This window comes from Podarcis bocagei (genome assembly GCF_964188305.1).
Source record: "Podarcis bocagei genome assembly, chromosome: 9".
Classification (NCBI taxonomy): domain Eukaryota; kingdom Metazoa; phylum Chordata; class Lepidosauria; order Squamata; family Lacertidae; genus Podarcis; species Podarcis bocagei.
Genome location: NC_138134.1, coordinates 48,442,787 through 48,468,442, shown reverse-complemented (window position 1 = coordinate 48,468,442; position 25,656 = coordinate 48,442,787). Strand labels below are relative to the sequence as shown.

The window sequence follows — 25,656 nt, the reverse complement described above, 5'->3', positions numbered from 1 at the left end:
GAAGTTTGAGTAGAGCAGGGTGGAAGGACATACAGTGGTACCTCTGGTTGCGAATGGGATCCGTTCCGGAGGCCCGTTCACAACCTGAAAAGAGCACAACCTGAAGCGCCGTATCTGCGCAGGTGCATGGCGCAATTTAGCGCTTCTGAGCATGTGCGATCAGCGAAACCAGCAAGTAACTCTTTCCAGTACTTCCGAACCTGTAAGACGTACTCTGAAGTGTCTGTAACATGAGGTATGACTGTAGATGAAAGCTGCGAGTTTAAACAACAGCAGAGGGTTGAATGAAGCAGGGATATAGTGACACTGCAGGTTGGTTGGTTTTTTAACGAAACAAAAAAAAATAGTGGCAAACTTCTTAGTATTAAACAAAAATAATCATTTTAAGTTTACAATATAATATTTAGATGGAGTTTAAAATTGAAGATACATGGAACAGCTTACCAGTGAGTCATGATCCAGTAACAATCAAGTTGACAGGTGAAGATGCTGGAATGATGATAGAAGTGTCTGCTCCATTTTTTAACGATCCTCCAGCTCCTCCTGGTGACCCTGGAAAACCATTCAATGGACTGTGGGACTATGAGGGTAAGTGAATCAATCTTTTTGCAAGGTTCTATCATGTATATTCTGGCAGCATCTCTTGTGTACAGGCTGGCATTCCTGTCAAGAGAAATGCTGAACTTTGTTTAAAGAAATGCAGCAACAGGTTATGTGGAGTGCTCTTGTTCAAGCTTGCAGACAGACAACTCTGCCATTTTTCAGAGTATTCTATTCCACCTCAGCTTTCCATTTTCCATCCCCAACAGATTCATCATTTTGTGCCCACTGAATATGCTCAACACTAATTATCCTGTGAGGGGGTGTAGGTCCCCTATTCACCTCCCACCGCCCCTCCTTTTCCCATCCTCTACTTCTGTAAAGCTTTGGGTTACCCTGAGCCTGCTGATGTGGCTAGATGGTGCTGTTTTGGTTATATAAAGATCTACATTGAGAGAATGAGCTTTCCATTAGTATTATGCAGAATCCTGTGACTATCAGAGAAGCTGATTCAAAACAGAGAAATGAATGAAGCCTAGTTAGGAGTTCCAAGTGCCCTAAACATTCAGTTTTCTTTCCAGTATTGATTGATTATTTAATATCTAATTTCTATACTGATTAATACATTAAATATATATTCTTAGAGATCAGAGTACAAAAAACTGAAGCAACAGCAAACAACTTAAACATAATACTACAAAAATACACAGTTACATATAAGCGCTGCATCAATACATAGGGCTGTTTCTGTGTATATAAATAAATAAAGTAAAATAAAATATATTCATTTTCCTTTGGTCACACCCTATCATCCTCTGGGTTTCTCACCCAAAGTCCAGCAAACTTTTAGCTTACCCACAAAGGTTTCACAACAAAAAGATACTGGAAACAGCAAACATCAGCCTAGTCTCTTGCTCTAGACTTGATCTTTATGCGTAGACCCAAGGCACTGCCTCAGACTGCCCGCAGCTGTGTCCCATTCAGCTGCACTTTCCACAACCAGTTCCAGGTGCAGCAGCTTTCCCAGGGATCGGTCCAAAGGATGAGGAGAGGCTCCCCTTCCACCCACAGCTGTTTCTTTACCCTCTGTCCTCTTCTAGCTGGGATATAATGTAATATGGTGGGGCAGAAGGGTCATTTAATTTTTAATGGGAAGGCTACTTATTGCAAATTATTAGAGGTTATGCAACCTGAATAAATATTATAACTGTGTTGTAAACATCAATTACCATTTATATATCGAGTAATCTATTTTAGGTTATCTCAAAAGGCAGGCAATTTTCATGAAATGTTCTTTTTTTGAGCATGTTCTCCGCAATTCTGCCTCCTAGGTAAAGAAATATATTACTATGCTTTTCTTGGAATTTTATGGTAAACAATCATCTAATTATCCAGATCTGAATCAAAACTAATGTTATTAATGCCAGGTTCTTTGTAGAAATTGTCACACAGTTTGTGAAAACCTAAAAAAATTCAATGCTATGAAACCTACAGGGGCATTATTATTATTATTGCCAGTTTATATGGTGCAAACAGTACGAAAGGATAGGCCCCTGCCTCAAAGGAGAAAGTGGTTTTGCAAATTGTTATGGGGTTATGCTACAACATATGCTCATTAGCAAGTGTGTAAATGCTAGCAATAAGCTATTTATAGCACAAGCTGCTTATTCCATATACAGAGTGTTACAGTGGACAAAATGGTAGTACAGTGGTACCTCGGGTTACAGACGCTTCAGGTTACAGACTCCGCTAACCCAGAAATAGTACCTCAGGTTAAGAACTTTGCTTCAGGATGAGAACAGAAATCGAGCAGCGGCGGCAGTGGGAGGCCCCATTAGTGGTGCTTCAGGTTAAGAACAGTTTCAGGTTGAGAATGGACCTCCAGAACGAATTACAGTGGTGCCCCGGAAGACGAATGCCTCGCAAGATGAAAAACTCGCTAGACGAAAGGGTTTTCTGTTTTTTGAGGTGCTTCGCAAGACGAATTTCCCTATGGGCTTGCTTTGCAAGACGAAAACGTCTTGCAAGTTTGTTTCCTTTTTCGTAAAACCGTTAAAACCCAAGGTGCATTGCTTGAAGAGGTGCAGTTGCGACTTGACTTCGAGGAGCAACACATAGCACGCGGTGTGGTAGCCTTTTTTGAGGTTTTTGAGGACTTTGCTGATTTTTGAAGCTTTTCCAAAACTTCTTTTGCAGCCATTTGGTAAGTTAAACTTTTAAAACTTTTTTTGGGGTTTTTGGATTTTGGGTTGGGGTGTTTGGAATTCAAGGACATGGTGTTGGGGAGGGGCTTGCAAGAATCTGGAAGCTTGTGTGGGGTTTTTTTGAATTTTTATGATTTTCTGTGACCATTGGGCCATGTTGTTGTTTTTTTTAAAAAAAATTCTGGGTTTGAATTTCTGTGTGGTGGGCGGCTGGGTGAACAGTAGAGGAGGGGTTTGCAAGAATCTGGGAGCTTCTGTGGGTTTTTTTTTTTTTTGAATTTTTATGATTTTCTGTGATCATTGGGCCATGTTGTTGTTTTTTTAAAAAAAATTATGGGTTTGAATTTCCGTGTGGTGGGCGGCTGGGGGAACAGTTGGGGAGGGGCTTGCAAGAATCTGGAAGCTTGTGTGGGGTTTTTTTGAATTTTTATGATTTTCTGTGACCATTGGGCCATGTTGTTGTTTTTTTTAAAAAAAATTCTGGGTTTGAATTTCTGTGTGGTGGGCGGCTGGGTGAACAGTAGAGGAGGGGTTTGCAAGAATCTGGGAGCTTCTGTGGGTTTTTTTTTTTTTTTTTGAATTTTTATGATTTTCTGTGACCATTGGGCCATGTTGTGTTTTTTTAAAAAAAATTATGGGTTTGAATTTCCGTGTGGTGGGCGGCTGGGGGAACAGTTGGGGAGGGGTTTGCAAGAATCTGGGAGCTTCTGTGGTTTTTTTTTAATTTTTATGATTTTCTGTGACCATTGGGGCACTCTGCTGATTTTTTTTAAAAAAAATTCTGGGTTTGAATTTCTGTGTGGTGGGTGGCTGGGGGAACAGTTGAGGAGGGGTTTGCAAGAATCTGGGAGCTTGTGTGTTTTTTTCTGCATTTTTATGATTTTCTGTGACCACTGGGCCATGTTGTTGTTTTTTTAAAAAAAAATTCTGAGTTTGAATTTCTGTGTGGTGGGTGGCTGGGGGAACAGTTGGGGAGGGGTTTGCAACAGTTGGGGAGGGGTTTGCAATTTCTGTGTGATGGGTGGGTGGCTGGGGGAACAGTTGAGGTTTTTGAAGACTTTGGTGATTTTTAAAGCTTTTCCAAAACTTCTTTTGCAGCCATTTGAGGATTTTGAAGACTTTGGTGATTTGCAGCCATTTCGTAAGTTAAACTTTTAAAACTTTTTTGGAGGTTTTTGGATTTTGGGTTGGGTGTTTGGAATTCAAGGACTTGGTTCTGGGTTTGAATTTCTGTGTGGTGGGTGGCTGGGTGCTTTTGAATTTTTTGGATGTGAAGCACTGATTTTTCCCCCCCTGAGTTTACGAACGTAGGAGCTGTGCTGCCGCTGGACCCAAGAAGACTGCTGCTGCAGAGGCCAGCGAGAGGAAGAAGGAGAAGGTGACGCTGGAAATGAAGAAGGAGATCATCCGGAAGCACGACGGTGGAATGCGTGTGACAGACCTCGCCAGGGAGTACGGCAGGAACCCATCGACCTTTGGCACCATCCTGAAGATGAGGGAGAAGATCCTTGCGACTGATGCAGCCAAGGGAGTCACCAGGATCGTGAAGAACCGCCCAGCTGTTCTGGAGGAGGTCGAGAAGTTGCTGCTCATCTGGTTAGAAGAGAAGCAGCGTGCAGGGGACACAGTGACTGAGGCCGTCATTTGTGAGAAGGCCAAGGCCTTGCACACAGACCTCGTCCAGGAACAGCCAGGAACCTCAGGCAAGCCAGAAGTCTTCAAGGCAAGCAGAGGTTGGTTTGACCGGTTCAAGGCAAGATCTGGAATCCACAGCGTGGTCAGGCATGGAGAGGCTGCCAGTTCTGATGTTCCTGCGGCTGAAGACTTTGCATTGGAGTTCCTGGAGGCTGTGAAGACGGAGGGCTACGTTCCACAGCAGGTCTTCAACTGCGACGAGACCGGGCTGTTTTGGAAGAGGATGCCCAAAAGGACTTTCATCACTCAGGAGGAGTCCAAGTTGCCTGGCCACAAGCCCATGAAGGACCGTCTGACCCTGCTCTTCTGTGCCAACGCAAGCGGCGACCTGAAGATCAAGCCCCTGCTGGTGTACCACTCGGAGAACCCACGGGCCTTCAAGAGACACAAGATCGACAAGGAGCGGCTGAGTGTCATGTGGCGATCCAACAGCAAGGCTTGGGTCACACGTGTGCTGTTTGTGGACTGGGTCAATCTTGCTTTTGGCCCTGCTGTCAAGCAGTACCTGCTGGACAACGACCTGCCGCTGAAGGCTTTGCTTCTGATGGACAATGCTCCTGCCCATCCTAAAGGCCTTGAGGTGGACTTGTTGGAGGAGTTCAGCTTCATCAACATCATGTTCCTGCCGCCTAACACCACGCCACTGCTCCAGCCGATGGATCAGCAGGTCATCGCCAATTTCAAAAAACTCTACACCAAGGAGCTTTTCAGGCGATGCTTCAAGGTGACTGATTGCACCACCATCACCCTGCGGGAATTCTGGAAGGACCACTTCGACATTGTCACCTGCTTGAAGATGATCACCACGGCCTAGAACGGGATCAGCCAGAGAAATTTGAATTGCGCTTGGCGCAGCCTGTGGCCGGACTGTGTGGCACCAAGTGACTCTGATGCACCAGAGTCAACAGTGGTGCAGGACATTGTTGCCTTGGGGAGGACCATGGGCCTGGAGGAGCTGGTCAAACTGCAGGCAGAGGCTGCGCAGGAGCAGGCCTCGCTGGAAGAGGAGGAAGCAACTGAGGAACGGCTGTCCTCCAAAGAACTGAGGGACATTTGCATGAAGCGGAAGGATGTGCAGGCTTTTGCACAGCGGCACCACCCTAACAAGCACGTGGCACATGACCTTGCGAACACTTTTGATGCGACGGTCATGTCGCCTTTCAGGGAGGTGCTGAAAAGGCAGATGAAGCAGCAGACCATGGACAGGTTCTTCAGCAAGAAGCAAAGAGTGGAAGAGGAACCTTCTTCGAGTGGTCCTCCAGAGTCTTAGAAAATGTACTGTACACTTTGTTGATTTTTAAATGTTTTTCTGTCATGTTTAGAAACTTGATTTATTGTTCCTTCAATATTTGAAATGCTCTTTACAGTATGTGTGACTTTAAAGAGCACTTAATAAACTCTTGTTGTACCAAATTTGGCTTTGTTTGACCATAGGAACGCATTAATTGAATTTCAATGCATTCCTATGGGATTTCGTGCTTCGCAAGATGAAAAATTTGCTAGACGAAAAAACTCGCGGAACGAATTAATTTCGTCTTGCGAGGCACCACTGTAAGTTCTTAACCCGAGGTACCACTGTAATCTGTTACTATACATGATAGTGATTAAGGACTGCCTCTGAATTATCTTCCCATATGGTATTCCCAAATACTATAGTCAAGTACAAAATGAATGAAAATCCATATATTTGTCCCATCAATAAAGTTTGGTAACTGTATATTGGTTAGGGCTGCCATATGTCCAGATTTTCCTGGACATTACTGGGATTTCAAAGGTGGAATTGATACCTGGGGCAGAGGGATTTCCAAAAGGCAGTGCTTTGTCCTGGATCTTAGTCAATTGAAAAATCAGTTTTTGTAAAATATATATATATATATATATCTCAACAACTTTTGGGGTGTCCTGATTTTTACTTTTTGAAACGTGGCAACCCAAACTCGGTGCATTAGCTTCAAGGTTTTTAAAAGATCCACGTGGTAGGCTTAACTTTCCTGTGTGATAAAGACTCTTATGTACATCTTTTAGAGAGGAGTATGGAGGTACAGCATTAGAATCTCTCATCTTTTATGCTGGATAAATTAATTTTCACTAAATGTGTAGTCCAAAGAACTTTTATCTTATAATACAAATTCCAACACTTCAGTACAGTTGCCACTTAAACTCACTGGTTTTTATACTGGCAACTGTTTCTTTAAGGGATCTGATGATAAATGAACTGCTTCAATACCATAATACAGATTTTCAAATAGCCACCCACTTTGTAGCCTGTTTAAAGCAAGAGTTTGCTCAGTGTAGACCCATTAATTGCAGTGTATCTACTCTGAGTGCGATTTAGCTTGGGTGACATCCAAAGTACTGAATATCATCAGTCATAAAAGCCTTATAAAACTTGGTTCTCTCATTTTATAGGCCACATACTACTGACGCAGGGATATCTGGATAAGACGACTAAAAACTACCTCCACTGTTGAGCTCAGATTCTGCTTTCAATTTTACATAGGCATCTATGGGAACAGGATAGTGGGCTAGATGGGCCATTGGCCTGATCCAGTAGGCTCTTCTTACATTCTTAAAATGTTTTTGATGGACCAACAACTTTTGTGGTCTTGTTTGACATAGCCACTATGTTTCTCCAAGTCTAAGTAGCGTAATCTCTCCCCATCTCAGCTGGGCTTTCACTGTGACTTCCCTGATTTCTATCACTATGGAGATGGCTACTCAATAGTTGGAGTTTCAGTGTTACCAACACTACTTTGATTCTGTTTTTCTTGAACAGGATGATATATCAGTGTGAAGTCATCTGGCAAGTTTCCTTGGCTATGTGATCTTCACATTTTAAACTTTTTTCTTATGCCATCAAGCTTATGTTGCTTTATCTTGCATTCAAGCTCCATAGGTTTTTAAATTTTAGTATTGCAGCATTGTTGCCAAAATAATATTCACAGCATAATGCATTCAAATTGGCAGTGCAATAAATGTGTATAGTGTTTAAAATATTCACTAATTGGCTATGTTCACATAGCATTCTAGAGGAGAGTCTAGAGTAATAGTTGAGTATGCTGCTACCTGCTAGAATAACGCCAATTTTGTATTTAAAAAAACTTTAATGTGCTGTATGAGCATCAGTTGGAACAATTTTCCCCATTCTTTTTCTTTTCTGCTCTTAAAGGTATGACGAATTCATAATTTATACTTCCCTAGGTGGAGGAGAAATCTTTTTCTGGGATCCATTTGTATTTTATTCTTATTTCTTGCAGCTGTTTCCGTTGATCAGCACTGCATTGGAAAGTAGCAGCAGGATTCCTGAGTAGCTTTTTCATACATATGAATGAAATTCTTTCCCTGCTCTCTCAATTGTTTCACATTCATTCCATTGCTTTAGGAGTATATTGCATCAGTTTCTTGCACTTAAGGCTTTTCCTTAGGGCCAGTGCAATGAGTGATTGCTCAGTTCTGTTCAATTTTACCTACACAGGCATCCCGTAAAAGTCCCTAAGCATCACTTACCTGATTGACAGCTAATATCAAGTAGAGAAACTGTTATTTTCCACAGCTGTTTCCATCCTTATCAAGATGGAAGAATCAATCTTTTGTTTCTTCCCCCTATGTACATACACACAGAGAATTTGTAAAACACTTTTTTGTAGTAGTTTTAAAAGCAATACTCTTCTAGATTATGGTAATTATAAGCTATTTGAAAAGTGTTTTCAAAGCACATTATGAAAAATATATACAGTTAGTGGGCTGCCGAAAAAAATTAGAGGAGAAATGAGATTTTGCAGCATTCTCCTATGCGTATCCACTCAGAGGTAAGTCCCACTGAGTTCAATTGGGCTGTACTCCCAGGTAAATGGATATGGGATTGTAGCCTAAGTCTGCAATCCTAAATGCAGTAGGGAATAAGTTATATTGAGCAAATGGGATTGAGTTCATGTAACTGTGTGTAGGTTTGCACTGTAAATATAAAAATGATTTAAAATGAAGCAGCAATGTTTTGTTGGTTTTCAGTTGTAGAAGCTTTCTTCTTGAATCACCAAACTGAGCAGTACTTAGAAGTGGAGTTTTGTCCGTAAGTAAACATTTCAAAATCCTTTAATTTCTTATGCAATTATGTTGCTTGAATCCTTGATGTGTACATTTGTCTTTGGGAGATTGCTAGAATTCCAAGAGTGCTTTCAGCTTTATGCAGGTGAAGAACAGGATTTGCCACTAGGGAATCCCATTCAGACCTTGTCCAGTATCAGAAGTGTCTTTCTGCTTGGAGTTGTTCTGTGGCTTTAGAAGGTAGCTGCTGATTCTACAATGTGGCTAGAAAAAAATATTATGGTTTCTCTCAGTCTGTATATTTTAGCAGTAAGCTAAGGAACAGAGCTGTAAAGTTAATGTATATTGACGTGCAGTGCAATAACATATACGTTGTAAGCCACCCAGAGTGGCTGGGGAAACCCAGCCAGATGGACGGGATATTAATATTACTATTAATTAATTAATTACTAATAGTAATATTATTATACAGTGAGATGGTAAGGTGCTGCATAGGGACGGAGTCCTTAAGAGCAAAAGCACCTGTATGTTTTCCTATGCGGTTGCCAATACTCTACATGTAAAGCTCTGTAGGAATCTTTAATTTGCAGCTGCAGTATTATAACATTAACCAATGAATGAATTTCTGTATTCTTACAGAATCGGAGTGAGAAGAATCCAAGATAGGATAAAGAGTCCAAGATAGGATAAAGGCAGTGTACGTTTTTATTGTTGAGTCTATTCAGGGAGGCAAGCTCTGAAAAATATACAAAATTGGGGATTTGAGTGGTGCTGTAGCTAGGGTGGGGGACCAGTGAAAATGATGGACAATTATGAGTGAATTTAAAAGCATCCCATAAAGATGTGTGTGTATGTGGCTGTGGGTTAGTAAAGACTTACTTCAGCAAATGTCTTCTTTGTAAAGAAAGGTAAAGGACCCCTGAATGGTTAAGTCCAGTCAAAGACGACTATGAGGTGTATTGCTCATCTTGCCTCAGTCCAAGGGAGCTGGCGTTTGTCCACAAGCAGCTTTCCAGGTCATGTGGCCAGCATGACTAAACCGTTTCTGGCACAATGGAACACCATGACACTCCAGTGGCACCTGTTTATCTGTTTGCATTGGTGTGCTTTTGAACTGCTAGGTTGGCAAGAGCTGGGACAGAGCAATGGGAGCTCACCACTGTCACGCGGATTCGACCTGCCAACCTTCTGATCGCCAAGCCCAAGAAGCTCAGTTGTTTAGACCACAGCGCCACCCGTGCCCCTAGGTTTGAATTCGCGCAACTGGGTGAGCTCCTGTTGCTCTGTCCCAGTTTCTGTCAATCTCACAGTTCAAAAGTATACCAGTGCAAGTAGATAAATAGGTACCGCTGTGGTGGGAAGGTAAACCGTGTTTCTGTGTGCTCTAGCTTCCATCAGAGTGTTCCATTGCGCCAGAAGCGGTTTAGTCATGCTGGCCACATGACTCGGAAAGCTATCTGTGGACAAATGCTGGATCCCTTGGCCTGAAAACAAGAGGAGCACCACTTCCATAGTCACCTTTGACTGGACTTAACCATCCAGGGGTCCTTTACCTTACCTTTACCTTATTTGTAGATGTAGTCCAGAATGAAGCAAATATAGTTGTGCAATTTAATGGCTTCATGTTGACTTACATAGCAAGTTGCTTAGGAGTTATTTGCATTTTATCGAGTTACACAATTTTCATCTGAGAACTATAAGCTGCCTCTGGTTTAGATATGCTAATGGATGTATTTCTGGTATGACTATATTATGTTTTTGTAGGCATGGACAGTATCTGGTGTTGCTGCTTTCTGGGAGACGGAAAGTGTGCAAAGTAAGTAGACTCCACCACCACCTTCCCCAAACGCACAATTACTTCAACACTCACGAGACTGGGATAAATCTGCATATCTTCTTTTAACACAGCAAGAACTTCCTTTAATGTTTGAAGTGTCGAGAACGTGTTCCAAATGGAATGGAAAAGCTCATCTTCCTTGGAGTTATTTTCCACCAGCTACTGACAAATTTAATGCATTTGCAATTCATGGGTCAGGAGTTAACAGAACATATGAAGCCCTCTACCCTGTACCTCAACATGACATTGTGGCAAAACAGAAACCTGATTTGTAAGTACATCTGTGGTGCTTTTTTTGGGGGGGGAGGGGGCGTTCTAAGAGACTGGTGAGAGTGGGAGAATATTTTATTGCCCTTCAAATTAGGAGGGCAAGTTATATTAGGACCTAAACTGCAGAATCTAGACAAGAACTTAAATGCAGTGATGTTGCTTCTGCTGGTCAGGCTGGTCAAGGATGCTTTTTATTTGGCTTGTAGCAGTCTTACTATTGAAAATGTTAACACATTAAAGGAGTTCAAACAAAATAACCTTTAACGATCATTCTCTCTCACATACACTGCTTTGCTAAGCTTATCCGTTGGGATATAATGTAATACCTGTACACTTCTTGCATTGGATCAAGAAGTGCATTGGGAAATGTGAATATATGAATGATGGTGTAAAATATTATAACAATGCTTGCTCGTCTTTCCCCTGTGTTCTTTTGAACGGCTTCTTGGGTCTGGGGCAGCTTGCTGTGCTCCATATTCATTAGTACTTGCTGAATGGAAATATATGGTAGTATGTGTGCCTTACAGCATTTCAATCTGCAAAATGCGCGCTTCTGATATGCTGATAGAAAAATGCTTTATGCCTGAACTGAACTGAGACTTTGTGAGATGTCCACTTGAAACATAACCTTGCATACAGTAGTAGATAGGTAGCCGTGTTGGTCTGCCATAGTCAAAATAAAAAAATTCCTTCCAGTAGCACCTTAAAGACCAACTAAGTTAGTTCTTGGTATGAGCTTTCGTGTGCATGCACACTTCTTCAGATACACTGAAACAGAAGTTGCCAGATCCTTCTATATAGTGAGAAGGTGGGGAGGGGTGTTACTCAGAAGGGAGGGTGCGAATGGGAGATTGGCAGATAGCTGAGAGAGCCTCTTGACGACTCTTAACGACTGTAATAGGTCTTACAGGAAAAGGCAAGGGGTGGGAAGGTGAGAAATGGTTTAGTCATGTATAGTGAGATAAGAATCCAATGTCTTTGTTCAGTCCAGGTCTTTTCATGGTTTTAAGTTTGGTAATGAGTTGTAATTCAGCAGCTTCTCTTTCCAGTCTATTTCTGAAATTCCTTTGTAGTAAAACAGCTACTTTGAGATCTTGTATAGAATGTCCTGGGAGATTGAAGTGTTCTCCTACTGGTTTCTCTGTTCTGTGATTCTTGATGTCAGATTTATGTCCGTTTATTCTTTGGCGTAAGGTTTGGCCTGTTTGTCCAATATAGAGAGCTGAAGGACACTGTTGGCATTTGATGGCATACACAATGTTAGACGATGAGCAATTAAATAGTCCCGAGATGGTATGTGTGATGTTGTTGGGGCCAGTAATGGTGTTGTCCGGGTGTATGTGGCAGCAAAGTTGGCATCTGGGTTTATTGCAGGCTCTGGTGCCAGTGTCTGTGTTAAGTCTGGTTGTAGTATTATTGTGGGTTAGGAGTTGTTTAAGATTGGGTGGCTGTCTGTAGGCAATGAAAGGTCTTCCTCCCAGAGCTTGAGAAAGAGAACTGTCATTGTCCAGGAGAGGTTGTAGATCTCTGATGATGTGTTGTACTGTTTTAACTTGGGAGCTGTATGTGATGACTAGAGGTGTTCTGTTATTTTCTTTTTTGGGTCTGTCTTGCAGCAAGTTCTCTCTGGGTATCAGTCTGGCTCTGTTGATCTGTTGTCTAACTTCATCTGCTGGGTATTTTAGTTCTGAGAAGGTTTGCTGTAGATCCCTTAGGTGAGAGTCTCTGTCTGTAGAGTTGGAACAGATGCGGCTGTAACGTAGTGCCTGGCTATATACAATGGACTGTTTGGTATGTTTGGGATGGTAGCTAGAGGCATGTAGATATGTTTGTCGGTCAGTTGGTTTGCGGTATAAGGTGGTGTCTATGCGCCCATCCTGTATTTTTATAGTAGTGTCCAAAAAATGTATTTCTTGCATAGATTGATTCATTGTAAGGTTGATTGTGGGGTGAAAATCATTAAATTTCTGGTGAAAGGTGTCCAGGGTCTGTTGACCATGTGTCCAGATGATAAAAATATCGTCAATGTATCGCAGGTACAAGAGAGGTTTGAGTGGGTAGGAGTTCAGAAAATGTTGTTCTAAATCTGCCATGAAGATGTTGGCATACTGTGGGGCCATGCGGGTGCCCATTGCTGTGCCGCTGATCTGAAGAAACAGGTCATCACCGAATTTGAAGTTGTTGTGGGTAAGGACAAATTGGCAGAGTTTAGTGGCAAGGTCCGCTGTGGTTTTATCTGATATGGTGTTCCTTATAGCTTGTAAACCATCGTTGTGTGGGATGTTGGTATACAGAGATTCCACATCCATAGTAGCTAGTATAGTATTGTAACAATACTATACTAGCTACTATGGATGTGGAATCTCTGTATACCAACATCCCACACAACGATGGTTTACAAGCTATAAGGAACACCATATCAGATAAAACCACAGCGGACCTTGCCACTAAACTCTGCCAATTTGTCCTTACCCACAACAACTTCAAATTCGGTGATGACCTGTTTCTTCAGATCAGCGGCACAGCAATGGGCACCCGCATGGCCCCACAGTATGCCAACATCTTCATGGCAGATTTAGAACAACATTTTCTGAACTCCTACCCACTCAAACCTCTCTTGTACCTGCGATACATTGACGATATTTTTATCATCTGGACACATGGTCAACAGACCCTGGACACCTTTCACCAGAAATTTAATGATTTTCACCCCACAATCAACCTTACAATGAATCAATCTATGCAAGAAATACATTTTTTGGACACTACTATAAAAATACAGGATGGGCGCATAGACACCACCTTATACCGCAAACCAACTGACCGACAAACATATCTACATGCCTCTAGCTACCATCCCAAACATACCAAACAGTCCATTGTATATAGCCAGGCACTACGTTACAGCCGCATCTGTTCCAACTCTACAGACAGAGACTCTCACCTAAGGGATCTACAGCAAACCTTCTCAGAACTAAAATACCCAGCAGATGAAGTTAGACAACAGATCAACAGAGCCAGACTGATACCCAGAGAGAACTTGCTGCAAGACAGACCCAAAAAAGAAAATAACAGAACACCTCTAGTCATCACATACAGCTCCCAAGTTAAAACAGTACAACGCATCATCAGAGATCTACAACCTCTCCTGGCCAATGACAGTTCTCTTTCTCAAGCTCTGGGAGGAAGACCTTTCATTGCCTACAGACAGCCACCCAATCTTAAACAACTCCTAACCCACAATAATACTACAACCAGACTTAACACAGACACTGGCACCAGAGCCTGCAATAAACCCAGATGCCAACTTTGCTGCCACATACACCCGGACAACACCATTACTGGCCCCAACAACATCACACATACCATCTCGGGACTATTTAATTGCTCATCGTCTAACATTGTGTATGCCATCAAATGCCAACAGTGTCCTTCAGCTCTCTATATTGGACAAACAGGCCAAACCTTACGCCAAAGAATAAACGGACATAAATCTGACATCAAGAATCACAGAACAGAGAAACCAGTAGGAGAACACTTCAATCTCCCAGGACATTCTATACAAGATCTCAAAGTAGCTGTTTTACTACAAAGGAATTTCAGAAATAGACTGGAAAGAGAAGCTGCTGAATTACAACTCATTACCAAACTTAAAACCATGAAAAGACCTGGACTGAACAAAGACATTGGATTCTTATCTCACTATACATGACTAAACCATTTCTCACCTTCCCACCCCTTGCCTTTTCCTGTAAGACCTATTACAGTCGTTAAGAGTCGTCAAGAGGCTCTCTCAGCTATCTGCCAATCTCCCATTCGCACCCTCCCTTCTGAGTAACACCCCTCCCCACCTTCTCACTATATAGAAGGATCTGGCAACTTCTGTTTCAGTGTATCTGAAGAAGTGTGCATGCACACGAAAGCTCATACCAAGAACTAACTTAGTTGGTCTTTAAGGTGCTACTGGAAGGAATTTTTTTATCTTGCATACAGTGTCATGTGCTCTCTGGGTAGTTGTACCACAAAACCTCCAATCCTATCTACCACCCATCTATTTATCTTGGTGGCTACTTTTTATTCTTTATTTGACAGAGTGTTATCTGCACACCTTACTTTCATACTTTTCCTTGCATGAAAACTTAGAAGGCAACAAGGCACAGACTGTAATTATTTCAATCAGTTTCGCAATATGAATGTGAGACACACACACACACACATATATATATAAATAAAAACTACAGTGTAATTTCTTGGGATGGTGAAGAACAACACACACTAGTTCTTTAATACGTAGTTACTGTACTGTGGTTTTGTAATACAATAACTTTTCTTCATACCAATTCAGCAGATGTGGAAAGGGGTAAGTGTTAATGTTTCCAACCCATCCGACTCTTTTGCTCCTTTCTTTTGCAGCCATCACCTAGAATATTTTAAATGCCTGAACCTGAAACTGTTAATGGGAGAAGATTGGAAGCAACCAGAATCAGACTTGTGGGCATCATGTAAATGCAACTAAATAAAAAAGACAAAAGGTAGGCTACCCAGACAGCTTAAAGTAGGTGGTTAGACAGTGATGACCACTGCCTACTTGTAGCACTTACAAGCATTCAGTGGATCAAATCGAAGAGTGTTGACTTCAGTTTGCTGAAGTCCGCTGCCATAGTTGCATTATATATCTGCATGTATGAAAATATCTGTCGCCAATGTCTGGGTTGGAGAAAAGCTTTTGTTTCCTCTCAACTGGGCCTTACACTGTTGCTCATTTGCATCCTGATCATATACTTTTATTTAGTTATCAATAAGGAGCTGGGTAGGTTTAGCCTGTAAAAGAGGAGACTGAGAGGAGATACGATAGCCATCTTCAAATATCTTAAGGGCTGTTACATGGAAGAGAGACCATGCTTGTTTTCTCCTGCTCTGTAATAAAAATACAATTAACAGTAAAATAAAACATATTTGAAACACTTCTAAAACATGTAGAAACTGTTAAAATAATCTAGAAACACTGAAAGACGACAAAACACATAACATATCATGTATCTGAATAGATCTGCTGAAACAGAAACATTTTCAGCAGACATCAATAATGTCAATAGTCTGGGAGTTTCAAAATACAGGCGCTAAAGATGTGACTCCTGATGAATGCAATATAGACATTGTGTGGCATTTACAGAAGTGTGAGTTTTGCAGATTGAAGTGATCAAGTTGGCACATATTGGGTAAGGGGACCCCTTAAGGAAACTGGTCCCCAGCCATTAAGGCATTATATACCAATATTATTATGAGTCCTGTGGATGATATTGGAGACTGCTTACTAACTATTAATGTTGGGCCAGAATTTGTTCTGGATACTGAGAGTCCATGCCTTTGCAAATAGTAACAACGCACCCCAAAAGCCCTTGCACGTTATGTTTGTAATCCAGCCTCAACCATTCCCACAAGTTGTTGCAAAGGAGTAATTGACTGTGTCTTTACTTCCTCATTTAGTCATGTTATCAGCTTTGTGATCTTCAGCTGTCAGGCATCTAATCTTATTCAAATCCCCATATTGATCTACTTTCTTTACAGGTCACTTGAGTATTGCTCTTTTATTGGTTCTGTTTCTCACATTCCCTCACAGATTGTCTCTGTAGTAAAGTATTTCATGTTCTGCGGGTCTTAAGTACCCAACCGCTTCAAAGATTACCTGACTGGAATGCAAAAGATGGAAGGATACCAAGAAAAGAAAAGAGATGAGATGAGAAGAATCCTTCTAATTCCAATCTGAATGCATTTTGTCCTCTCCTCCCTTCTTGCGAATTTCTTCCTAAGTCAATTATAGATGCTGTCTGATAGCTGGCATTACTTCTGCAGTAAAGAAAATGGGAACTTTCCCCCCTGAAGCCACACATGTGTATCCCAATGGATAAGAAGTTGCGATGTAATCAAGCTGTTTTCAAACAAAATCCATGATTGATGCTGCTTGCAAGAATGAATTGAGAAACTAAGCCATTCGCACTCTGCTATACCTGCTAGATCATAATTGGACTTTAAACATTTCACTTTTCCCAACACAAGCATGTGCTTATTTTATTTACAGTGACCTCCATTTAGATAGCTGCAAAATTATTTTGTTGCTCTGTTTGCCACCTGCATTTTTTTCAATGCCCCTGTGATAAATGGACACTTTTTGGGCTGTTGACAACTTGCCTTCATGGAAAATCTGTGGAACTATCCACTTGGGATGAGCAGACAAACATTGTAATTCCACTAAAACTATGTTCTATTTAACCAGAAATGGGTATTGTCTCAATGTATTTAATCTTTAATTATTGATTAACGTGGGATAAAAGTAAATGGCATACCTGTTCACTGCGTATATCAAGCAGGTTTTCATTTCTCACACCAAACTGATTATGACTTAAGTATAAAGGAATAATGAATGGAACAATATTGATCCAGGTGCTTTTTATCATCTTTTCCCATTATACATAAAATTAAAATGAAAGTAGCTAGACACTCCCTTTCGATGGAAGAAAATTATTGTTTTTTCATCCAAGGCAATGTAATATAATCTGAACTGCAAGTTATTACAGAAGACATTTGATTAAATACAGAAAAATCTCTGGGCGTGATATGTATGTATCTCTGTATATGATGCTGGCTAAAATGTTGTGCCCACCTTGATCAACACAAATCTGTTCCTGTTTTATGTGTGTCTTTTGAAAGTATGTTCTGGGTGGTATTCGACTAAGTTTTATTCAGAAGAAATTGAAATTAATAGGACCTAACAAACATTTTCATTCATTTCACTGGGTGTATTCTTAGTAAAATTAGCTGAATATTGTTTGATGTCTGGTTGATGAGCTGAATCAGGCTCCAGGAAAACAACTGCTGCACAGGTAGCACTCAAAGTAAAGTGTGTAGCAGTTGCACCAAGGCATACAAACACGACCCCACTCCCCCATTGCTGTGGAAGGTACAGTTGCTAGCAGGCAAGTCATTGCATCTGTGCATACTGCTAAACTAAGTGAAAGGCTATCATGCTGTCAAAGAAGACAAGCGGCTATGGCAGTAATGACTCCACACTTATTAAAATACAAGGAGTGAACCTTGCTTTAACTATCCCAAATTGAGACAAGGCCACAAATAAATAGCACAACTACCACAGCATATCGGAGGACACTTCATGCTTGTATTACCCCTTGCAGGGGTGTATCAACTCTAGGTAGAAATAATAGGATTTTCCTAATGCATGAAAGGACAGGTGCTAAGATTGAGGTTACTAGTGATAACTCACAAATATCTTTGGAACTGGAGTTTCTGCAGTCTAAAATCTGTTAAAGGCAGCTATGCAAACAAGGCTGTCATAACAAGAGATCAAAATAAGATTTCGGAATGTGTTTGAAAGCATACAGTGCCTAACAGAATATTGCAGAATCAATAAATGATGTGATGCTAATAACATAAGCACATGGTAGTTAACAGGGAAGGATTATGCAGAAAGAGTAAGGTGCAGTTGGGTATAAACAAAGGAACCATTTTATACGTCGGTTTGACATCTGCTGTAGACTGGTGTTTTGGGTTATACGCTTGATCTAAAAATGGTTTTGGAGAATTGAATGAAAATGTCAACCTACAAACCCATTTGCTATTTTTACTTATATAGTAGTTAACATGTTCTGTATCATTTTAAATATATTTTCCAAAGTTTCATAATCCAACAATTTTTTCAAAATGGCATTTTATACGTGAGCAAGCAACCAGCAGCATGACATTCAAGGTGACTTGGAATTTCTCTTTTCCTAATCTTCGGTTAAAGACCTCTCCAAGAAAATAGACAATAGGTTAATGACCCTTCATTGTATTGAAAAGTTGACTTTCTCATTTAATAAAATGAGAAGAAACACAGGGGATGATGTCTATATGGGAAATGTGATTATTCTGAAAGAAAGCAGAAACAGTAACTGAAGTACTGCTGTTAGTTGGCAACTTTGTTATTGTTGAATTTGAGACACGGAGATTGAAAAGAAAAGTTGTGGACCAGGTAGTGATGTAAAGTCAGTTTTTCTCTCAGCTTCTTATTTTTCCAGTCTTAAATTGCTCCAGCAGTTTGCAAATTCTAAAATCTTCATGAAATTCACCAGAATCTTACTGTGACTTTCTCCTAATAAACACAATGGGTTGAAAAGAAACAAATCATTAGGGTATTGACTGAGCCAAGTCAAAATTCCTTTGGGCATTGCAACTTCTCAAATGGATTTGGTGCACACCTGCAATTTGTGAATGCAAAGTAAAGTGTCATACACACAGTGTCTTTGTCTGAAAGCATTTATTTGTATGTGTTTGTCACTGAATTTTATGTGTTATGTTGGTCACAGGTCATATGCTGGAAAACTTTATCACTGTTGCCAGTAACTGTGTATATTGCTTACTAATTGATTTTTTTTATTCATAAGTTTAGAGAATATAATTGTTTTAAGGTCCAGATAAATTCTTGTGGTTGTAAAACTGTTGTGTTAGTCACAACTTTTAAAATACAATAAAAAGAAATCATTTAAACAATCTGGCTTATTTATTTATTTTTGAAGGGAACATCAATCAAGCTAACACACAATTAGTTTAATAATACTGGCCAATACAGTCATACCTCGGGTTAAATGTGCTTCAGGTTGAGCTTTTTCAGGTTACGCTCCGCGGCGACCTGGAAGTAATGGAGAGTGTTACTTCCGGGTTTTGCTGCTCGTGCACGCGCAGATGCTCAAAATGACGTCACGTGCACGCACAGAAGCGAAACGCGAAACGCGACCTGCAGATGCGGGTTGTGTTCGTTTCAGGATGCAAACGGGGCTCCGGAATGGATCCCGTTTGCATCTAGAGGTACCGCTGTACACAAAATATTATGTATAGAAGATTACAAATATTATGTTGGTCACTATGGAATTACCCTTTTGTGAGAATATTGCAATTTACATGAATTAGAAGGACTCATTCACAACCTCTGCCTTGGATATTCAGTGTTCTTAATATCCAAACTGGACAGAATCAAATCAGATTTGAATAAAGTCTCATAATGTCTGTTTAGAGTGAAGCCAAGGCCTTTCCGTAGTTGAATGCAAGAAGCAAAGTTGCTTATGTAGCATACTGTTGGCATCAAAATGGCAACCTGTATTTTTCCACCATTTAATCCAGCTTTACCTTTTCCGCTGAAAATCCTATACTTTAAAAAATAAAAACCACCTTATTGCCCTTTGAAATATTAAGCCCCTTTTTATATACACCCATGATTGGGTCCTTTGTCCTTTTTGTCGTACTTTTATTTGGGATTAAGTTGTGCTTGTGGGTGGCAGTGCAGTCCCCCCCCCCATTTTGTGAAGCACAAAATCTAGGAGAATTGAGTGGGGGGGAAGAACATTTTGTTCCAGTTTCATGCTGCATTAGCTGCAGAACATGTTGGGCCTACGCTCTTCAGTGGCTGTTCCTTGTTATGTGTGCTAACACTTATTGATTCAAAGTCATTTTGCCAGTTCAGTATGGACACTCTGAAATACTGTTTACAGTTTTGGTAACAAGAATGGAGATGGCTTGAGCCTCAATAAGCTATTGAGCTCTTCAGGTTATTGCAGATGGCAAATTTGAACTGGTTTGCCACTTCTGCTTTTGTGAAAATTCCCTTTGAAGTATGATCTCAGAATGTTTCATTCTACTTCCAGAAGGCTCTTTGTCCCCTGAAACAGGAAACCGTTTCAGCTAAGTAATTTGACAGATAATGACATAGTAGGCTCTAGTGTTTGACTTACAATTGCTTTTATAGGTTTAGGCTGATGTTTTAGAGCATTCTAGGATTCAAATCTTCAGACCTGATGAGATTTAAATATTAATCCTAACTAATCTGGGTTTGTTTATATTAAAATCGAGAGAAACTTGTGATTCCCTATTAAGTCAGGCAGATTTGAAAACGTATACTAGAATTAGCACTGGACTTCAAATATTGCAAAAGTCTTCACTCAAGTTTTTTCTTTTTTAAAAATGTATCGGGTGTTCTTCTATACTGTATATATTACTAGTGTTAGGGATTGATTAGCTGCTTGTGTGTAAAATCGTGCTCCCTCAGAGTTTGTGCGACCCCACAAACCTCAGTGTGTGACGGAGCTCCTCAGACATGTCTGCTCTAGTCACTAGTAGAGTCCGACAGTGGCTGTCTGCGGAAGCGTTTCCAGCAAAGGAGCTCCTTAACGGAAACGCGTCTCCTGGACTCACGGCGTGACAGTTTCCGGCGAGGTGTAGGTCTCCCTATGTGAGACTCAGATACCTCCCCACTGTTTTCGCTGGAAGCGTCCCTGAGCCCTCCCTCCTGCTCACATTCCCTCAGAGAATCACTCCTCCCCCTGCTGGTGCCTGCTTCAGCTGTTGAGTCTCTTTCTTCCTCCCTGAGCCCCTCCACCACCTGATGCTCCGATGGCAGTTCCCTGACATCCACCTCCCCTCCAGGGCCCCCCTCACCCCCTCCCATTACCTCCCCTCTGGGAGGTGAAGGGCTAAAACCCCGAAAAGAATCTTCCTCATCTTCAGACGTCTCGAACAACTCCCTCCATCGATCGTCGTCCTGGCTCGCTGAATCCTCTTCCTCTTCAGAATCTGGGAACCCCTCCAACTCCTCTTCCTCATCGGTGGTGGCAAAGTATTCCCTTCGGAACCTCGCTACAGGCTGAGGTTTACGTGGGAACCTCTGATGAAAAGTCTCTATTAAAACTTCGTCATTGACATCCTCTGCCCTAACCCAGGTGTTTTCCGACTCCGGTTCCCCTTCCCACATTACCAAATACTCTACTTGATCTCCCTTCCACCTGGAATCAAGGATCTCCGCTACATGGTAGCTGTGTTCCTTCTCCTCCATTGCTGGTCCCCTAGTGACCCTCCCTTCACTGTCTCCTCTATACGGTGACAGCAACGACCTGTGAAAAACTGGGTGCAGCTTCATGTGGTTCGGTAACCGGAGTCTGAAAGCCACTGGGTTGACCTGCTGCATGACTTCAAACGGACCCAGCCTTTTGGGTCTTAACTTCTTACAACCTCCTTTGAATGGCAACCCTTGGGTTGACAGCCACACCTGGTCCCCCACCCTAATGCTTTCACCTTCTCTTCTGTTTTTGTCTGCCTGCCTCTTATATTCCTCCTTAGCCCTGTTTAAGTTGAGTTGGAGCTGGCGATGAATCGCTTCCATTTCTTCAACGAACTGTTCTGCAGCTGGAACGCTCCAGTTCTCCCCTTCCCCCCCTGGGAAGGCTCTGGGATGGCACCCGTGATTAGCCAAAAAGGGGCTCATCCCCGTGGACACGTTCTCTGCATTGTTGTAGGCAAATTCTGCCAACGCCAGCTTCTCCACCCAATCATTCTCTCTGTCATTAACGTAACACCTCAAATATTGCTGGAGAACCCCATTTGCTCTTTCCGCCTGCCCGTTGGTTTCTGGATGACGGGCCGTTGAGAAATTAACCTCTACATGCAGTAAGCTCATGAGCTTCCTCCAGAACCTGGAAGTAAATTGTTTTCCCCGGTCTGAAACCACCCTCAAGGGGGCGCCATGCAGCCGAAACACATTCTCTACAAACAATTTGGCTGTTTCTTCTGCTGTGACCGCATGTGAGCAGGCTATAAAGTGGGCCATTTTAGTTAACAGGTCTACCACCACCATGATGGCTGTTTTCCCTCTAGACCTTGGCAGATCAGTCATGAAATCTATTGCCACTGCTTCCCACGGTCTTTCAGGTGTGGGCAGTGGTTCTAATAAACCAGCCGGCGCCCGCCTCTCCCCCTTGGCTCTTTGGCATTGTTCACACCCTCTCACATACTCCCGCACATCTTCCCTGACCTTGGGCCACCAAAATTCCCTAGTAACCAGCCACATGGTCTTGTGTTGCCCAAAATGCCCTGCTGTGGGACTATCGTGCAACTGCTTGAGTACCTTCTCCCTCAATTCCCCTTCGGGTATATATAACGCTCCCTTGTAATACAATGCCCCATTTCTCTCCTCAAAACCACCGAGTTTGTCTTCCTCCCTCCTGAGACCCCTGAGTTTGTCCTGGGCGTATGCATCAAGCACCGTACCCTCTACCAATTCCCTTTGTCCCACCAAAGTCGCCCCACACACCCAGCGATCCTCTGGGATGATATGGGTTTCTTCAGGTGCTCCCTCCCCCTCCAAATATTCAGGTTTGCGTGAGAGAGCGTCCGCCCTAACATTCTCTGGGCCTGGCACGTAACAAATCTCAAAGTTAAATTTGGAGAACTCCTGGGCCCATCTCAACTGCCTTTGGTTGAGCACTCGCGCAGTTCTCCAATACTCTAGATTTTTATGGTCCGTGCACACTTGCACCTTATGTTGTGCACCAATTAGCAGATGCCTCCATCTCCGGAACGCCTCATGAATCGCAAGAAGTTCTCGGTCGTACACCGTGTAGTTCCTCTCGGATTTGTTCAGCTTTCGCGAAAAGAAGGCACACGGTCGCCACTCTGACTCCTCCTTTCCCGGCTGCAGAAGAAGCACCGCCCCTATGGCTCTGTCAGATGCGTCCGTTTCGACCCTTAGCTTCCTTTGTAAATCCACATGCAGAAGTTGTTCTTCAGAGGCGAAGGCCCTTTTCAGCTCCTCAAACGCTCGCTCCGCCTCCGCCGTCCATACAAACTTCTTTTTACTGCTGAGACAGTCAGTAATGGGCGCCGTCAGATGGGCGAAGTTGCGGATGAACTTACGATAAAAGTTTCCAAACCCTAGGAACCTCTGCACATCCTTCTTGGTTTTTGGTGTTTTCCAGTCCAGCACCGCCTGCACCTTGCCGGGATCCATGGCCAATCCCTTGTCTGACAGGCGGTACCCCAGGAATTCCACCTCCTTGGTATGAAACTGACACTTCTCCAGTTTCACCCACAGCCTGTTGGCTTGCAGTCTCCTCAACACTTCTCTGACGTCTCTCACATGTTGCTCCTCATTCTCCGAATACACCAACACATCATCTAGGAAAGCAACGCAATTCTTGTAGAGCAAAGGGCCCAGTACATGGTTCATAAAAGATTGAAAGCACGCGGAGCCTGCTTGTAATCCAAATGGCATAACGAGATATTCAAATGCCCCCAAAGGGGTAAACATGGTGGTTTTCCATTCATCTCCTTTCCTTATGCGTATCAGGTTGTACGCCCCCCTTAGATCCAGCTTTGTAAAAATCTTTCCCTTCCGCACCCTGGTCAAAATATCATCAATCCTGGGCATAGGGAACACCACTGGTTCAGTCACTGCGTTCAACCTCCTAAAGTCACATACAAGTCTCGGCTTGTCCGCGTTTTTTTTGTCCACAAAAAACACTGGGCTACCCCCCGCTGCTTTGGACTCTCTGATGAAACCTCTCTTCAGGTTCTTGTCAATAAACTCTCGCAACTCCTGCATTTCCCTGTCTGACATGGCATACAACTTGCCCACAGGAAGCTGTGCTCCAGGGAGTAAATTGATCTGGCAATCAAAGGGCCTATGCGGGGGTAGTTGGTCAGCTTCCTTCTCGCTGAACACGTCGCTGAGATCTGCATACTGTGGTGGTACCTTCACCTTCTCCATTACTTCAGTCCCTGCTAGGGTGGCTTGGGCCCCTGCTGAACCCTTTTCCCCTTTGCAGTGTTCTAAGCAATGTGCTGAACCAAAGGACACCACTCTTTGATGCCAGCCAACCAGCGGATCATGTAGAGCTAGCCAGCTCATTCCCAAAATAATGGGAGCGCCTCCCAAGGTGGCCACATTAAACGCTATCAGTTCTGTGTGCCTTGCCACCCTCATGATCATTGGGACCGTCTGCAAGCTGACTCCTCCTCCCAACAACTCCCTGCCATCGATCGTGGTCACCTGCAGGGGGTTGCTTAAAGGGATAGTCTGTATCTGGTGTTCAGCAGCAAACTCCTTGCTCATAAAATTGCAGGAGCTGCCTGAGTCCAATAGCGCCTTTATTTTTAGGGGGTGTCCATTTTGCAGCTCTAGCAACACTTCAATCACTAGAGCAGGTCGAGGAGCTTCTGGCACGGGCACTTTCACTGCTCTTTGGCCTGGCTGCAGTGCCCCGATTGTGGCAACCAGGCGTTGGCTTTTACCTGCTCCGTCTCCCCCTGCTCTTCCCCCTCAACAGCTCCCACCATCCCTTGCCATTCCTTCCTCTGGGGGCAGACTCTGGCAAAGTGGCCTGGCTGTTGGCAGAGATAGCATTTCCGGGCGCCCTTTCCCTCCTTCTTAGCCCCCTCGCTGGGTTTTGAAAATGCGCGCGCGCGCGCTGTCCCGATTTCCATCGGCTCTGCCGGCGGGAAAGCTGGCTCAGGAATGTCTGGAATGCGGAACTCCTTCCAACGTTCCCCTCTCCCTTCCCGCCTCTCCAAGGCTCTTGCCTCCTGACGCGCTCCTATGGTCAGCGCAGATTTGGTCAGCTGATCCATAGACCCCGCCCTGGGGCTCCGTGACAGCTCGTCTTTCACAGCCGACGAAAGACCTTCTTCAAATAGCATCTGAATGGGTGCCGCCGATAAATCCCAACCCAGTCTGTGAACCAGCATGGTAAACTCAGTCCAGTACTCACGGACAGATCGGCTTCCCTGCTTGCAAGCCATTAGCTGTCTGCGCACCACCCCTTCCTCAATATCGCTGGAAAACATGATATCCATTGCACGAAAGAACTTCATCGTGTCCTTTAGTACGTCATTGTGCGTTGCCATCAGGGGTCGAACCCAGTCTCTCGCCCCCCTCTCAAGATGCCCAATCACGAAAGCAACTCGTGATTCCTCATCAGGGAATTCATCAAACTGCACATTAAGTGCATATTGCATCTCTGTCCTAAAGGCATGGTAATCCTTGGGGTCCCCCCCAAACTTCTGCACCAATCCTGGTACCTTTCTGGGGAACTGAGTGGCTCTCCCCTTCTTGTCTGCATCCTGAGCCCTTCTCTCCTCCAGCCTCGCCGTCTGCAGCGCCAGTTGGACCTCCAACGCTCGGTATCTATCTTCCAAGCTTGGACCAGCCCCAACCCCAGCTCCTCCGGTTCCGGTTGGTTCGCTCATGAT

The 25,656-nt window shown here is 43.0% G+C and overlaps 1 protein-coding gene across 1 annotated transcript in view; it reads left to right on the top strand.

The window, feature by feature from the left end:
• Positions 1-25,656, top strand: part of LOC308595293 (UPF0462 protein C4orf33 homolog) — a 44,094-nt gene that overhangs the window by 4,303 nt on the left and 14,135 nt on the right. Inside the window, exons 3-5 of the mRNA XM_081209298.1 lie at positions 408-588; positions 8,448-8,508; positions 10,200-10,299. Coding sequence (XP_081065424.1) covers positions 408-588; positions 8,448-8,508; positions 10,200-10,299 — 342 coding nt within the window. The remainder of the gene's footprint in view (positions 1-407; positions 589-8,447; positions 8,509-10,199; positions 10,300-25,656) is intronic.